This window comes from Lepidochelys olivacea, assembly GCF_965140295.1.
Source record: "Lepidochelys olivacea isolate rLepOli2 genome assembly, chromosome: 14".
Taxonomy (NCBI): Eukaryota; Metazoa; Chordata; order Testudines; family Cheloniidae; genus Lepidochelys; species Lepidochelys olivacea.
The window spans coordinates 41,100,646-41,115,973 of NC_140424.1; the positions used below are offsets into that span (position 1 = coordinate 41,100,646).

General features: G+C 50.4%; 1 protein-coding gene across 2 annotated transcripts; it reads right to left on the minus strand.

Moving 5' to 3' along the window:
- Positions 1-1,915: 1,915 nt before the first annotated feature.
- On the minus strand, positions 1,916-14,433 carry LOC311530839 (uncharacterized protein). Of its 2 annotated transcripts, none has more exons than XR_014714096.1 (2): positions 14,309-14,433; positions 1,916-6,107 (listed from the first exon to the last, which is right to left on the minus strand). XR_014714096.1 is itself a non-coding variant. In XM_084647786.1 (2 exons), exon 2 carries the CDS (start codon positions 13,308-13,310, stop codon positions 11,580-11,582), a length of 1,731 nt encoding a protein of 576 aa, XP_084503912.1. In that variant the 5' UTR covers positions 13,311-13,681; positions 14,309-14,433; the 3' UTR covers positions 10,273-11,579. The 2 variants fall into 2 exon arrangements, 1 of the variants encoding a protein (XP_084503912.1); XM_084647786.1 differs by lacking the exon at positions 1,916-6,107 and adding an exon at positions 10,273-13,681.
- Positions 14,434-15,328: the final 895 nt, after the last annotated feature.

The window sequence follows — 15,328 nt, forward strand, 5'->3', positions numbered from 1 at the left end:
TGGACATCATCTACCTCAGTCATTACTGGAGTGGTTATAAGTCAGCCAAATACAGGTCAACTAAAGTTTGGAGTGTTGACGTACCCTTACAAGCAAAAGGATTTCTCTCACCCAAAAGCTTTCAGCAGTCCATGCTCATTGGAAAGCCTTCCAGCTCGGACCACTTCCCCAGCTCAATGATGCTCCTGTTGTCTTTCAAGGGATCTTGCTGCCCTGAGTAGACATGGGGTCAGAACCCCTTTCCCCGCTTCTTGTACTTGGATCCTTTATACTTGAAAAGTCTTTGCTGGGTCATGGGGTCAGGGAAGTCCGTGGCATCAGTGAGCTACACACTGTGCTACAGATGAATTGTAAGTTTCTTTGTTTACCCCTTTCTTCCTGTTGGTGGAAATCTCAGAGAATCCTTTAAGACTCAAAATCAGGGGAAGAAATTTACCCATTTTCTTCTCAAGTGGCTAAACCGGCTTCACTTCTCGCCTCATTATTCGGCTGTATTAGTTACAAAAGTTTTAGCATCATCATAAAAGAAAGAGAACGAAAGAGAAAACAACCTTCCCATCTACAAATGATCTGGACCAAACCTAGAAAAAGCTGGGAAGTAATTTTACCAATAGATGGAAACGGGACTATAAGATCTGAAAGTCCAACTGTGCTTTGAAGTTCATTGAGATTTCCCTGCCAATTCCAGGTCTGTGACACTTCCTTCTCCAGCCCTCCGGAGTCTGACTAAGATCATAGACATCAAAGCTGTGACTCCTAAGCATGGAGAGCCAGGGACAGGGTGGTACGTGACACCGTGGGAGATGGAGGGATAGAACGGAGGCAGGTTAAACTTTCCATGGCTGGGACAGAGGCTGCTGTGTGGAGAGAGGAGCATGACAGTGAGAGGGGAAGGAGGGACTCTCTCGCACTCACCCCGTTGCCCTGAAATAGCACAGAAGCGAAAACTCCACATTTTACTGTCCCTTCTCCCGCCTTTTTAGCATCTGGTTAATTCTGGCCCATAAGGGATAAAATGTAGAAAGAGTAAATGCTTGACTATCTGCGAATGAGACAACCTGGCCCCAAAGGGGGAACTCAGGGACTAGCAATCACTCTGCTAACGGGAGGTCGGGGGTCAGAAACTGTGTTCCTGGCAGGCTACGCAGCTGAACTGCAGGCTATGGAGGGCAGTGGAGGCAGGCAGGGAGAGGAGCCCCTCCCCAGGTTTGGCCCAGGTCCACTGGAGCTGCTGGGGAGAGAAACCCCTCCCTCAGCCCGGCCCAGGACCACAGGAGCCGCCGTGGCTGGGGAGAGCTGCCTCTGACCTGGCCCCAAACTGCTGTGGTGAGAGAGGGCTGGGGGAGTCCTCTCTCCACTGCAGTCTGAACCCCAAACCCCTCATCCCCAGTCCCAACCCCCACATGCCTAGCCAGGGCACTCACCCCTCCGCACCCCATCCCTCTGTCCCAGCCCTGAACCCCCTCTCACACATCAACCTCCAGATCCGCAGCCCCACCCCAGAGCCCACACCTGAATCCAGAGCCCTCACCCCCTTCACCTCATCCCTGTCCCAGTCCTGAGCCAGTTCGCACACTCCAAATCCCTCGGCCCCACCCCCACCCCCACCCCATGAATTTTGTTCTGTGCGCCAATATGGAGATGATGTGTCACATACTGGTGCGTAGAACCAAATTCATTCCACACTTGGACGTAAAAACTGAGGGAACACTGGTCAGAACACATCAGATGCTGAGCGGGGTCCAGCAGAGCCCCCTGCCCCTGGGTGAAATACACAGCCACCTCCTCCAAGGTCACCGGCATCTGAAACAACAAGAGTCCCCCGCTCAGCACCTGCTGCCCCTGCCACAGTCCCACTAATCATGGCAAAGAAAGAAAAGAGTGAAGGCCAGAGTAGCAGAATCCCACAGGCACCTGCTCAGAGCGGCCAGGAGGCTCCAGGGGCTGGGAGACGGTGAGAGCTCCTTGTCCCCGCAGCACAGGGAGAAGGGGAGGGTCTTCTCATTTCTCACATGCCTGCCGGCCACAGGCTGAGTCGGCAAGCAGAGCTCTGAGCTGGGGATGGGGACAGGAATCCCGACAACTTCCCTTCATATTTCACAGCAACTGTTACGAATTATTCCAGTTAGGACACGTACAGCTCGTTTCTAGGCTGAGGCAACCAAATAAAGACAGACTGCAGAGTGTCTCAGCGTTTGTAGGTTTATTACGCTCGAGCGTGGTACCGTTCTCTTAAGCAGAGCGGGACCCCGATTACAGGTTACACAAAGATTATATACTGTTGGCAAAACATCCTGCCTGTGTGCCTCGGGGCGGGGGGTGGGGTGGGGGAGGCCTAACCCAATAAACAGGCCTTCTCCTTATCTATCACCAGTCCCCTGCAGCCACCTTCCCGCTGCAAAAACGCTGAATTAGCAGCTATTTCAGGCATGTCGGCTGGTTCCTGTCTCCTTTGTTTCCCTTATCTTGAAACTGTCCAGCTGTCCACCCTGAAGGATCCTCCTCCCTTGGTATGTGATGTGCTCGCTTCTAGTTAATGGCCGACAGGAAACCCAAAATGGAGTCACATATGCTAACTCGGTTGATTGCCCCTGACAGTCCTTCCTTTTGTTATATACGTCAGTAAACTATATGAGGGCAGAATAACCTCGATGCAAGATTAAAATTTGCCGGCAGCTCATACTACAGCATTGTAGGTATACAAAAGTAATACAAAAAGAGAACCAGCCATAAGAAGGAGGTACAAAATACGCCTTCCCCAAGCCCCCAAGTCTGGCAGCCTGGAGGTGAGGTGTGGAGAGAGGAGCGTGTGGTGGAATCCGGTACTGGTGTCGTCAAGGGTGACACGGTGAAGTGAGGTGGCCTGCTGCATAAGGGTGTGGATATCGACTTCTACCCTGCTGTGTTGATTCACAAAGACACAACAGCTTGAGTTAACAAGAGCACAACCCCCCCACCCCCCCACCCCCGGTTTGCAAGGAGATAGTCTAAGGCTAAGGGGTTCTGCAGTGTGGGCTGAGATAACTGAGTCACCTCCATTTGAAGGGTAGACAAGGCGTCTGCAGTGGCATTTGCCATTAATTCTAAGGCTGCAGAAATATTAACTGTAGCCTTTTCCAATTCACTCACCCACACCCAGGGCAAAAACCAACGAACAAAGGAGTGAAAGCCTGTAGGCCGTTCAGAGAGAGGATTTGATGGGACATTTCGTCGGTTCCTCCATACCAGGTTCCCAATTTCCCCCTGGGCTAGGGCCTGGTGTACTGTAACAGCGGGTACTAAGGTGCATGTACCACACCAACCTGCCGGGAGGACCTTATAAGCCGTGCGGTTGCACAACCAGAACCAGCCTGATCCCTCAGGGACCGGCCACGGCGCCCTGGAATACTTGGGGGGACTTGCCGCACCAGAGCTAATGCGGGTGCTATCACTGGACCCTACAAAGTTACCCACAAAAACTGTATTTTCGAAATTCTTACGTCATGACACACATAAAACATAACTACCCTGGGCCACCATATCAATAGACCAAGTTTGGATTGTAACATTCCAGTTAAATGGAGTGTCTGTCCATAATCCGGCCAGGAGGGTTCGGTTGAGAGGGATAGGCTCCCTTACCAACGGGATTCCCTGACCTATGTACGTGGGGGTATGAATACAGAGCCAACACCGTGTTCGGTTAACCCCCTGTGCTATAGCATGGGTTAAATCCAGGAAGTTGTTGCTTTCCCATCCGTGTACCGAACTCGAGAATAGAGAGGGGATTTCACAGGCCACCCATATCAGTATTTGCATCCTCCCGTGTACCACGCACAAAACAGGACAACAAATATAAGTCCAAGTAACAAGAAAACAAGAAGTCCTGATGGAGTCTCGAGACCCCAATAGTTGAATCCAGCAGAATCCGCTCCTATTTGTGGGCCCACTGTGGAGACAGCGCTTGCGTTGTATGCTGCTTTAAGAGAACCTCAACTTCGTGGGGGACCCAGACAGGCAAAGGGTGCCCCAGAACAATAGGGCGTGACCGTTCCACCATAAGGGCTGCAGCGGCAATGGACCACACACAGGAGACCGATCCCCGAATGACCGGGTCCTAAGGTAGGGAATACTAAGCTATGGGGCGTGGGCGATCCCCTAGGTACTGCAATAGGACACCACTGGCTGACTGGGGAATCAGTGTCAGGATAGTACTCGGATCAGGGACCACTTGGTGGGGGGTTATAACATAACTATTTATCTCACGCAGATCTTGAACGAACCAATAAACTGGGCGCCCATCTGGGCCCGGTTTTGACTTTTTCACAGGAAGGATAGGAGCATTAGAATCATAGAAGCATAGAATCATAGAATATCAGGGTTGGAAGGGACCTCAGGAGGTCATCTAGTCCAACCCCCTGCTCAAACAGGACCGATCCCCAATTAAATCATTCCAGCCAGGGCATTGTCAAGCCTGACCTTAAAAACTTCTAAGGAAGGAGATTCTACCACCTCCCGAGGTAACGCATTCCAGTGTTTCACCACCCTCCTAGTGAAAAAGTTTTTCCTAATATCCAACCAAAACCTTCCCCACTGCAACTTGAGACCATTACTCCTTGTCCTGTCATCCGCTACCACTGAGAATAGTCTAGATCCATCCTCTTTGGAACCACCTTTCAGGGAGTTGAAAGCAGCTATCAAATCTCCCCTCTTCTTCTCTTCTGCAGTCTAAATCCCAGTTCCCTCAGCCTCTCCCTCAGCCTCTCCTTCTTGTAGTGTGGGGCCCAAAACTGGACACAGTACTCCAGATGAGGCCTCACCAATGTCAAATAGAGGGGAACGATCACGACCCTCGATCTGCTGGCTATGCCCCTACTTAGACATCCCAAAATGCCATTGACCTTCTTGGCAACAAGGGCACACTGCTGACTCATATCCAGCTTCTCGTCCACTGTCACCCCTAGGTCCTTTTCTGCAGAACTGCTGCCTAGTCATTCGGTCCCTAGTCTGTAGCGGTGCATTGGATTCTTCCATCCTAAGTGCAGGACCCTGCACTTATCCTTGTTGAACCTCATCAGATTCCTTTTGGCCCAATCCTCCAATTTGTCTAGGTCCCTCTGTATCCTATCTCTACCTGCCACCGTATTTACCACTCCTCCTAGTTTAGTATCATCCGCAAATTTGCTGAGAGTGAATTCCACACCATCCTCCAGATCATTTATGAAGATATTGAACAAAACCGGCCCCAGGACTGACCCTTGGGGCACTCCTCTTGATACTGGCTGCCAACTAGACATGGAGCCATTGATCACTACCCATTGAGCCCGACAATCTAGCCAACTTTCTACCCACCTTATAGTGCATTCATCCAGCCCATACTTCTTTAACTTGCTGACAAGAATACTGTGGGAGACCGTGTCAAAAGCTTTGCTAAAGTCAAGAAACAATACATCTACTGCTTTCCCTTCATCCACAGAACCAGTAATCTCATCATAGAAGGCGATTAGATTAGTCAGGCATGACCTTCCCTTGGTGAATCCATGCTGACTGTTCCTGATCACTTTTCTCTTGTCTAAGTGCTTCAGGATTGATTCCTTGAGGACTTGCTCCATGATTTTTCTGGGGACTGAGGTGAGGCTGACTGGCCTGTAGTTCCCAGGATCCTCCTTCTTCCCTTTTTTAAAGATTGGCACTACATTAGCCTTTTTCCAGTCGTCCGGGACTTCCCCCGTTTGCCACGAGTTTTCAAAGATAATGGCCAATGCCTCTGCAATCACAGCCGCCAACTGCTTTAGCGCTCTCGGATGCAACGCATCCGGCCCCATGGACTTGTGCACGTCCAGCTTTTCTAAATAGTCCCTAACCACTTCTTTCTCCACTGAGGGCTGGTCACCTCCTCCCCATGCTGTGTTGCCCAGGGCAAGGAGAACTGCATGGAACCAAGACCTCCTGGGTTAAGTAGCTAGAGATAAGAAGGGAAATACCTTCCTCCGTCTCCTTCGGCAAGGGATATTGTTTTACGGAGGGAGGCGGCCCATCCCTTACCTGCAGACTGACTGGAGTGGCTGATTGAAGGAGGCCCACGTCGGTGGAACTCACGCTCCACAAATTGGGTGGGACGCTGGAGAATTCTGTGGGGAGATCGGGAATCGGGGTTAGTGAGGCCATAAGAGAAGCAACCGCCGAGTCCGGGACGGACATGTGAAGCCCCTCGTGGGCATAATATATGTGGGCTCCCAGCTTGCTAAGCATGTCTCACCCAAGGTTAGCGGGGCCTTCTGGCATAACAACAAATCTCTGTGACAACTTTAAGGAACCCAGCTCCAGACGGACGGGGCAGGATAGGGGACCTGGGCACGGGTCGCCCTCAATATCCTGCACCCAAACCTTGGTATTAGAAAGAGAGCCCGGAACAAAAGTTCAAGTGGAAAGGGTGGCTCCGGTATCCACCAAAAAGGGTACAAACCGTTCCACAATTTACAAGGAAATATGCGACTGCAATCCAAGATTCCATTCCAACTCTCCCACGGCTCCCAAAATCTCTGCCTCTCGTCACTGGGGATTATCGAAGTCCTGGGAAGCGTTAGGGGGAAAGGAGGAACCGGTCACCGGCTGATCCTGCCAAGGAGCCCCTCGTGGAAGCAGGGGGTATTCCTTCTTCCAGTGCCCCGGTTGCTTACAATAATAACAGTTCCCGTTCCTTGTCCCACCACAGCCTCCTCCCCGTCCTGTCCCACGTCCGCGTCCCCTCCCCCTTATATTCCCGTGTCCCTGCCAGTGCTGATTCCCCAAGAGAACCTGCAATGCGGCTGCCAACATACTTACTTCCTCCTTCTTTTGCTTACGTTTTTCCTTAGCTTTCTCCTCGTCCCTACCATTAAACACAAAAGTGACCAGGCGAACTACTTCGCTTAGGGCTTTCCCTGGCCAATCGGGAACATGTTTAGTTAAATACTTCTTTATGTCCGGCGCCGCTTGATCGACAAAGTAAGAGACCATCATCATGCGGCTAACCTCGGCTTCTGGCTCCACCCCTCCCCCATACATTCTAACCTGCTTAAACAAGCTGGCCAAACATGCAGACGGATGCTCGTTTAGGTCTTGCTGGCACTCTCTAATTTTTGACCAATTTGCCGTCTTACTACCCGCCCTACGGATGCTCTCCAGGAGCCCTTCCCGGGCAGCTGAGAGGCTGGCCCGGCCATTGAGGTCGTTAGGATCCCAACCTGGATCGGCTTCGGGCCAAGGGGTGCGATTCTCAGCGTCCCCCGCCCAACGCCGATTGGCGTCTAGAATAGAATACTTCTCGTCAGGGGTAAATAGGGTTTGCAAAATAGCCTGGACGTCTGCCCAGTTAGGGTTAAATGCCGTAAGGACTGAACGGATAGTCTGTAGGACTCTTTCCGGATCCTCGCGAACCTCGGCATCTGTGACTGCCAGGTGACCAGGTCCCCAGGCCCAAAAGGGCGGTGGACGTGACCATAGTGACACGGTCATTGCTCGTCGCAACGGGTTGTTGTATCGGGCACTTGAAGCGCAACAGGGGGTAGGGTTACAGGCGGCTATAGAGGGGCAACAGGAGGAGGAGTAGCGGGAAGAGACGGAGGAGGGAAAGCAGCATAGGGCGGAGCGGAACCTGCAAGCGGCATGCAAACCTTAGATCTGGTACCAGAGCCCAAAGTTGAGGGGCGCCCCTTATCTCAGGCGTATGCCCAATTATCCCATACATACCAATAATCCATTTCAGCTGGATGCTTGTCCTCCAGCTGTTGTCTAAGGCAGGTTAATTCATCCTGTGCAAAAGTTCCGTCGGGTGGCCATCCAAAGGGCGTCTGAATAGTCAGCGCTGGCCACTCGACTTTATACAAAATTACAGCTCTCCTTTCACCTAACCCAGGGGTGCCAGAAATATTTTTCCAATTCCCGAGAATCTCAGCCAAAGGGGTTCCCCTGCTCACACTCTGCCCAGAGCCCATTCTAGGGCTACCAAAAGAACGCCTCAGGTGCCACCTTATCGCCTAAGCGACGGCCCACACGCCCGTTCCTCCGAGTTCTTGAAGGTGAACTCACCTGGTGCCGGCTGGAGTTGTCTGAGGGAAGGAGTGCGGCTTCGCTTACGAGGGCAAGCCTAGAGTCCCAAACTGTTACGAATTATTCCAGTTAGGACATGTACAGTTTGTTTCTAGGCTGAGGCAACCAAATAAAGACAGACTGCAGAGTGTCTCAGAGTTTGTAGGTTTCTTACGCTCGAGCGTGGCACCGCTCCGTTAAGCAGAGCGGGACCCCGATTGCAGGTTACACAAAGATTCTATACTGTTGGCAAAACATCCTGCCTGTGTGCCTCGGGGGGCCTAACCCAAAAAACAGGCCTTCTCCTTATCTATCACCAATCCCCTGCAGCCACCTTCCCCCTGCAAAAACGCTAAATTAGCAGCTATTTCAGGCATGTCGGCTGGTTCCTGTCTCCTTTGTTTCCCTTCTCTTGAAACTGTCCAGCTGTCCACCCTGAAGGATCCTTCCTTCCTTCCTTGGTACGTGGTGTGCTCGCTTCTAGTTAATGGCCGAGAGGAAACCCAAAATGGAGTCACATATGCTAACTAGCTTAATTTCCCCTAATAATTATGAACAGGAGGCTGCCACGCACCTTTCCTACAACTTTCCTATGACGAGATAACTGGTTCTGTGGATGAAGGGAAAGCAGTGGACGTAGTGTTCCTTGGCTTTAGTAAAGCTTTTGACATGGTCTCCCAGAGTATTCCTGTCTGCAAGTTAAAGAAGTATGGGCTGGACGAATGCACTATAAGGTGGGTAGAAAATTGGCTAGATTGTCAGGCTCAACGGGGAGTGATCAATGGCTCCATGTCTAGTTGGCAGCCGGTTATCAAGTGGAGTGCCCCAAGGATCGGTCCTGGGGCCGGTTTTGTTCAATATCTTCATAAATGATCTGGAGGATGGTGTGGATTGCATTCTCAGCAAATTTGCGGATGATACTAAACTAGGAGGAGTGGTAAATACGGTGGCAGGAAGGGATAGGACACAGAGGGACCTAGACAAATTAGAGGATTGGGCCAAAAGAAATCTGATGAGGTTCAACAAGGATAAGTGCAGGGTCCTGCACTTAGGATGGAAGAATCCAATGCACTGCTACAGAGTAGGGACCGAATGACTAGGCAGCAGTTCTGCGGAAAAGGATCTGGGGGTGACAGTGGATGAGAAGCTGGATATGAGTCAGCAGTGTGCCCTTGTTGCCAAGAAGGCCAATGGCATTTTGGGATGTATAAGTAGGGGCATTGGCAGCAGATCGAGGGACGTGATCGTTCCCCTCTATTCGACATTGGTGAGGCCTCATCTGGAGTACTGTGTCCAGTTTTGGGCCCCACACTGCAAGAAGGATGTGGAAATATTGCAGAGAATCCAGCGGAGGGCAACAAAAATGATTAGGGGACTGGAACACATGACTTATGAGGAGAGGCTGAGGGATCTGGGATTATTTAGTCTACAGAAGAGAAGAATGAGGGGAGATTTGATAGCTGCTTTCAACTACCTGAAAGGTGGTTCCAAAGAGGATGGATCTAGACTATTCTCGGTGGGAGTGGATGACAGAACAAGGAGTAATGGTCTCAAGTTGCAGTGGGGGAGGTTTAGGTTGGATATTAGGAAAAACTTTTTCACTAGGAGGGTGGTGAAACACTGGACTGCGTTACCTAGGGAGGTGGTGGAATCTCCTTCCTTAGGAGTTTTTAAGGTCAGGCTTGACAAAGCCCTGGCTGGGACGATTTAATTGGGGATCGGTTCTGCTTTGAGCAGGGGGTTGGACTAGATGACCTCCTGAGGTCCCTTCCAACCCTGATATTCTAGGATTCTATGATCTATTAAGATTATAAAAACCAAGAATGTACTTTTCTGTAGAATACCATGATTAAATCGAGTCTTCCAGACTAGTGATTTAAATCAAATCCACCCTGCTGCATCGCTGTGTAAACAACAAACCCCTCCACGCTCTGCTCACACACAGCCACTGGCATTCAAACTCACTCCTGGCTGCACTGTACTGAGTGTGACTAGCAAGACACTCATGAAGTTACTAAACAAGACAGCAACATCAGCCAGTTTTCTACTCCCAGCCTTGCACCCCGGGAATCTGCATCTTAAACTGCTCAGTCTGTTCACTGTGCTGGACAAACTCAATAATTAGTGGGTCATCCCCCCCCCACAAAGGGATCAGATTAGGCCAAAGCCTTGTTCTCTCAAGTCAAATCCCCCAAACACTTCAAGGAAAACACACAGGTCCAGACAAAACACTAAAATCGGTTTATTAACTGGAACAAGGAGGTTTTCAGGGATCACAAGGGAGAAAGATGTGAAAGGTCAAAACTAGTTAGTTCTTAGTACCCAGGACAGATTTCCTTCCTGCCTTGGTGCGTCCTCCCCAGTCCAAGGCCCCGGTGGCCTTTCAAGGCATATCCTTGACTTCTGTAAAGATGGGAGAGGAGAGGTGAAAATGGAGGCAATTCTCCCTTCTGCTTTTATACCATTCTCTTCTTTGAGGTTCAAGCTCCAGCCAGGGGGCAGGCAACAATCAGTCTGTGGCCAAAGTGAGGGTCCAGCCATCCTTCTGGTGAATTGTAACTCTCTTGTTCACAGCTCCACAGCTGGTGAATGGCCAGCTAAGCAATTAATGGCCACTTAGCACCTAGCTGGTCTGCAGGTACCATTGTCTCTAAAGAGTGAGTCTGTGGGCGTTTTCCAGCTTTCCAGCATGTAACAAACATACAGCAAACTCTCAGAGCTCCATGGAGAGTGCTGATCGACACATTTTAACAGGACAATAATATTCAGCAGGCGATGACTTTTCCTAGCATACTTCACAAGACATACTTTGGAGAAGATTTATCCTTCTGTAATCGTGGTGACCATAAGAGTGTAGACCAGTGGTTCTCAAAAGTGTTTCATTGGCCCCCCCCTTCTTTGTGTGTGTCGTCATTTCCGCCCCCGCCCTCACAAGCACATATATGGCCACCCAGCTCTAAAGGCAGAGTCGCTGCTGGCGATGCGCCCGGCTCTGAAGGCCTCCAGCAGCAGCACAGAAGTAAGGGTGACTGATACTTCACAAGACATACTTTGGAGAAGACTTATCCTTTTGTAATCGTGGTGACCATAAGAGTGTAGACCAGTGGTTCTCAAATGTGTTTCATTGGCCCCACCTTCTTTGTGTGTGTGGTCATTTACGCCCCACCCTCACAAGCACATATATGGCCACCTTGCAAAACACATTTTGGTGATTTCAGCTATAAACATTCCCTCCATCCTTCAGCCCCTAACCCCAGTGATTTCAAGGAGAGGGAGCTGGAATTGGGCAGGTGACATGGGCGATGGGTATAATCTCTGAATTAACAAAATACAGGAACCCTTTGCATAAATTGTTAACCTCTAAAAAGATATAGCTAAATATAGACCACGACAGTTACCCCTCTTCCAAGTCTTTAACATGTTTACATTTCAAACTCTAGCTTAATGAAGGTGGAAACACTTTTAAAATCTCTGTCTAAAAGTTGAATCTGAGTCAATTACATACAAGTTGCTTAACCTTTTCTTGCCATGTGTCACAGAAGTTTACATCTTCTGTGGATTCCTCCATGTTTAACGAGGTCTGATGTCCGTATGAAACTTTTCCCACACTCCAAGCACTTGTGGGGTCTCTCTCCTGTATGGATTTTCTGATGATAACCAAGGGCTGATTTCCAAGTGAAACTTTTCCCACAGTCCAAGCACTTGTGGGGTCTTTCTCCTGTGTGGATTGCCTGATGATTAACAAGGTGTGACCGCCATGTGAAACTTTTCCCACAGTCCAAGCACTTATGGGGTCTTCCTCTTGTGTGCATTGCCTGATGATTAACAAAGTGTGACTTCCGCTTGAAACTTTTCCCACAGTCCAAGCACTTATGGGATCTTTCTCCTGTGTGGATTGCCTGATGTTTAACAAGGGTTGACCTCTCTGTGAAACTTTTCCCACAGTCCAAGCATTTATGGGGTCTCTCTCCTGTATGGATTTTCTGATGATTACCAAGGGCTGATTTCCAAGTGAAACTTTTCCCACAGTCCAAGCACTTGTGGGGTCTTTCTCCTGTGTGGATTGCCTGATGTTTAACAAGGTCTGACCTCCATCTGAAACTTTTCCCACAGTCCAAGCACTTGTGGGGTCTTTCTCCTGTGTGGATTGCCTGATGTTTAACAAGGTCTGACCTCTGCTTGAAACGTTTCCCACAATCAAAGCACTTGTGGGGTCTCTCTCCTGTGTGGACTGCCCGATGTTTTACAAGTACTGACCTCTGCTTGAAACTTTTCCCACAGTCCAAGCACTTGTGGGGTCTCTCTCCTGTGTGGATTGCCTGATGATTAACAAGGTGTGACCGCCATGTGAAACTTTTCCCACAGTCCAAGCACTTGTGGGGTTTTTCTCCTTTGTGAATTCTTTTATGTTTAAGAAGGTAAGATTTCTGCATGAAACTTTTCCCACAGTCCAAGCACTTATGGGATCTTTCTCCTTTGTGAATTGTTTTATGTTTAAGAAGGTTTGACCTCGCTGTGAAACTTTTCCCACAATCCAAGCACTTGTGGGGTCTCTGTCCTGTGTGGATTGCCTGATGATGAACAAGGTCTGATTTCCACTTGAAACTTTTTCCACAGTGCAAGCACTTGTGGGGTCTCTCTCCTGTGTGGATTGCCTGATGACGAACAAGGTCTGATTTCTGCTTGAAACTTTTCCCACAGTCCAAGCACTTGTGGGGTCTCTCTTCTGTGTGGCTTTTCTCATGTGAATTTAGTGCTGACTTTGAACTGAAACATTTCCCGCATTCAATGCATTGAATGGGCTTGTCTACAGTGTGGCTTCTCCCATGGTCATTGAGATCTGTGCGCTTATTGAAGCTTTCCCCACTGTCCAAGCATTGAAATGGTTTCTCTCCCATATGGACTGTCTGATGTGTAACAAGTTGTGATCTCACAATGAATCCTTTCCCACACTCAAGGCAGTGCCAGGGTGTCTCTTCCTTGGGATTTGTCTGCTGCTCTCTGGGATTCTTGTCTCCACCCCCACCGTTAAGAGATTCATCCACTTTCTTCCTGGGTTGGTTTATCAGAAGCCTCTCTGACCTGTGCCAATTTCTCCAGGCTTCTCCCTGATTCCAGCAAGGGGAAAAATTCCCTTCAGCTCTTCCCAAAAAGGTCCCCTGTGGTTCCACTTCCCCAGGAACTGCCTCATGATGATTCCCCTCCTTCTTCTCACTCCCTCGCTCAGCACCTGCTGGGAGAGACACAATCCAGAGAGGAGTCATTGTGCTGGGGAGAAAGAGGAATAGCACTGAGGGAAAAGCCAACACAAAGACTGAGCAATTGGATTCTGCCTCCACATCCCACCCAAACGCTTACAAGGAAGGAGAGACGGGAAGGGTGGAATGGCGTGAGCAAAATCTGCTGACCATAGCCCTGCTCTCGGTGAGATGAAGAAGAACTGAGGGCGTTACTCATATCATATTTTGGGATTCTCAACTTTTTCCTTTGTTCCCTAGATGGTTTCTCTGTCAGTCCTCACCTTTGCTGGTGCATCTCCGAAGCCTTCTGTCCTTGAAATCCTGGAGGTCGGACACCCACAGCTCTTCCCCTCGTTCCAGCCGGGCGATAAGCTCAGGTTTGGGAATGGGAAATCCTGTGCAGAAGGTGAAATGAGTCCAGATCAGGGTGCATGGACCATTGGTGGAGGATTTGTCACAAAGGACGTTCCGTGAGTGGAACCTGTCCCTGTGCTCTGCTGGAGGAAGGTGGAATCCAAGAGGATGGGAACAGGGTCACTGAGCCCCCTTATGCAGAGGACATTGTCTGGGGAGGTGAGTTGAATTATTACTACACCCTCACTAGGCGTTCCCAGGATCTGTGCGCTCTGGGGGCCTTGCTGACTCACACACAGGTCTCGACTTCAGCCTGCCTCTTTCTAAACCTGCAGAGCCCAGAGTTCTCCCCATGCCTGGAGCTATTCCCAAGGAGGGAGATGAACAGAGATTGTATGTGCAGCCAAGAAACAATAGAGACAAGAAAAAACAATGCGGATTTATGCCCCTTTGAAAGCTGGAGGGGTGGGGATGGTTTAGCTTGTCCATTGAGTTTTGACTCCCGTGTCCCAGTGGAGAGGGCACCGAAATGCATGTATTTCTCACATGGCAGCTGTGCATTATGGAACCCATTCGCCTCTGCTCTAACTGACCAGGGAAAAACCTCACCACATTAAGACACGTAGACCCCACAGCTTCTAATAACTGAGGGGACGGGAATCCCTTACCCAGCGAGGTCACCATCTCGTAGTTCTCCTGCATGATGTCCTTGTAGAGGGCTCTCTGAGTGGGGTCCAGCAGATCCCCCTGCCCCTGGGTGAAATAAATAGCCACCTCCTCGAAGGTCACCGGCATCTGAAACACCAAGAGTCCCCCACTCAGCACCTGCTGCCCCAGCCACAATCCAACTACTCATGGGAAAGGAAAAAAAAACATGAAGCTGTGGGAGGGCCAGAGTAGCAGAATCCCACCCACACCCTGCTCAGAGCAGCCAGGAGGCTTCAGGAGGCGGAGCGGGTGAGAGCTCCCTGTCTGCCCCAGCACACGGAGCACGCCAGGATCTTCTCATTTCCCACACGCCTCTGAGCTGGGGACAGGGACAGGAATCCTGACAGCTTCCCTTCGTATTTCACAGCAGCCCCAGGCAAGTGGGTTCAGGATCCAGCGCTGGGAGCCTGGAAAATGTTCCCAGCCCTGCCGAGGTGGTTATATCCTGCCTGAGAAATGGGGGAATGTCCCCTTCCCCTTTCCTTGCCACAATGGGCCTACTTAGTAAATCAGTAGGTTTATCAAACCCTCTCTCCTCCCTTCCCCGCCCAGCAGCTCCCTGAAAATCCCCTACCTGAGCTGGCTCCAACACAGCCATTTCCCTTCTCTGTCTCCTGGAAGACTGGCCGATCTTTGGTGAAACGTGGTCCTGATTCCTCAGCCTGTCGGGGCGAGAGGGAGGTTACAAAAGGGGCTTCTGTCCGTGTCTCACCCCGATTCCCCCCAGACTCTTCAGATCCTCCCAGTAACAGCATCTCTGAGCCAAATGCTAAAGAAAAGAGAGGAACCAAAAGGGCCACTTTGGGAGATTTCCCCCCATTGCAGTGTAAACCCCTCTGCCTTAACAATACCTGCAGACCTCTGGTGGCATCACCTGAAGATTGAGCTGCCCTGGACTCCCCCGGCAGCCCCCAGGGACAGGCAGGAAGAGGCTTAACCCAATTGGCCCATCCGCGCACCCCCCTGCCTGAGACAGCAGT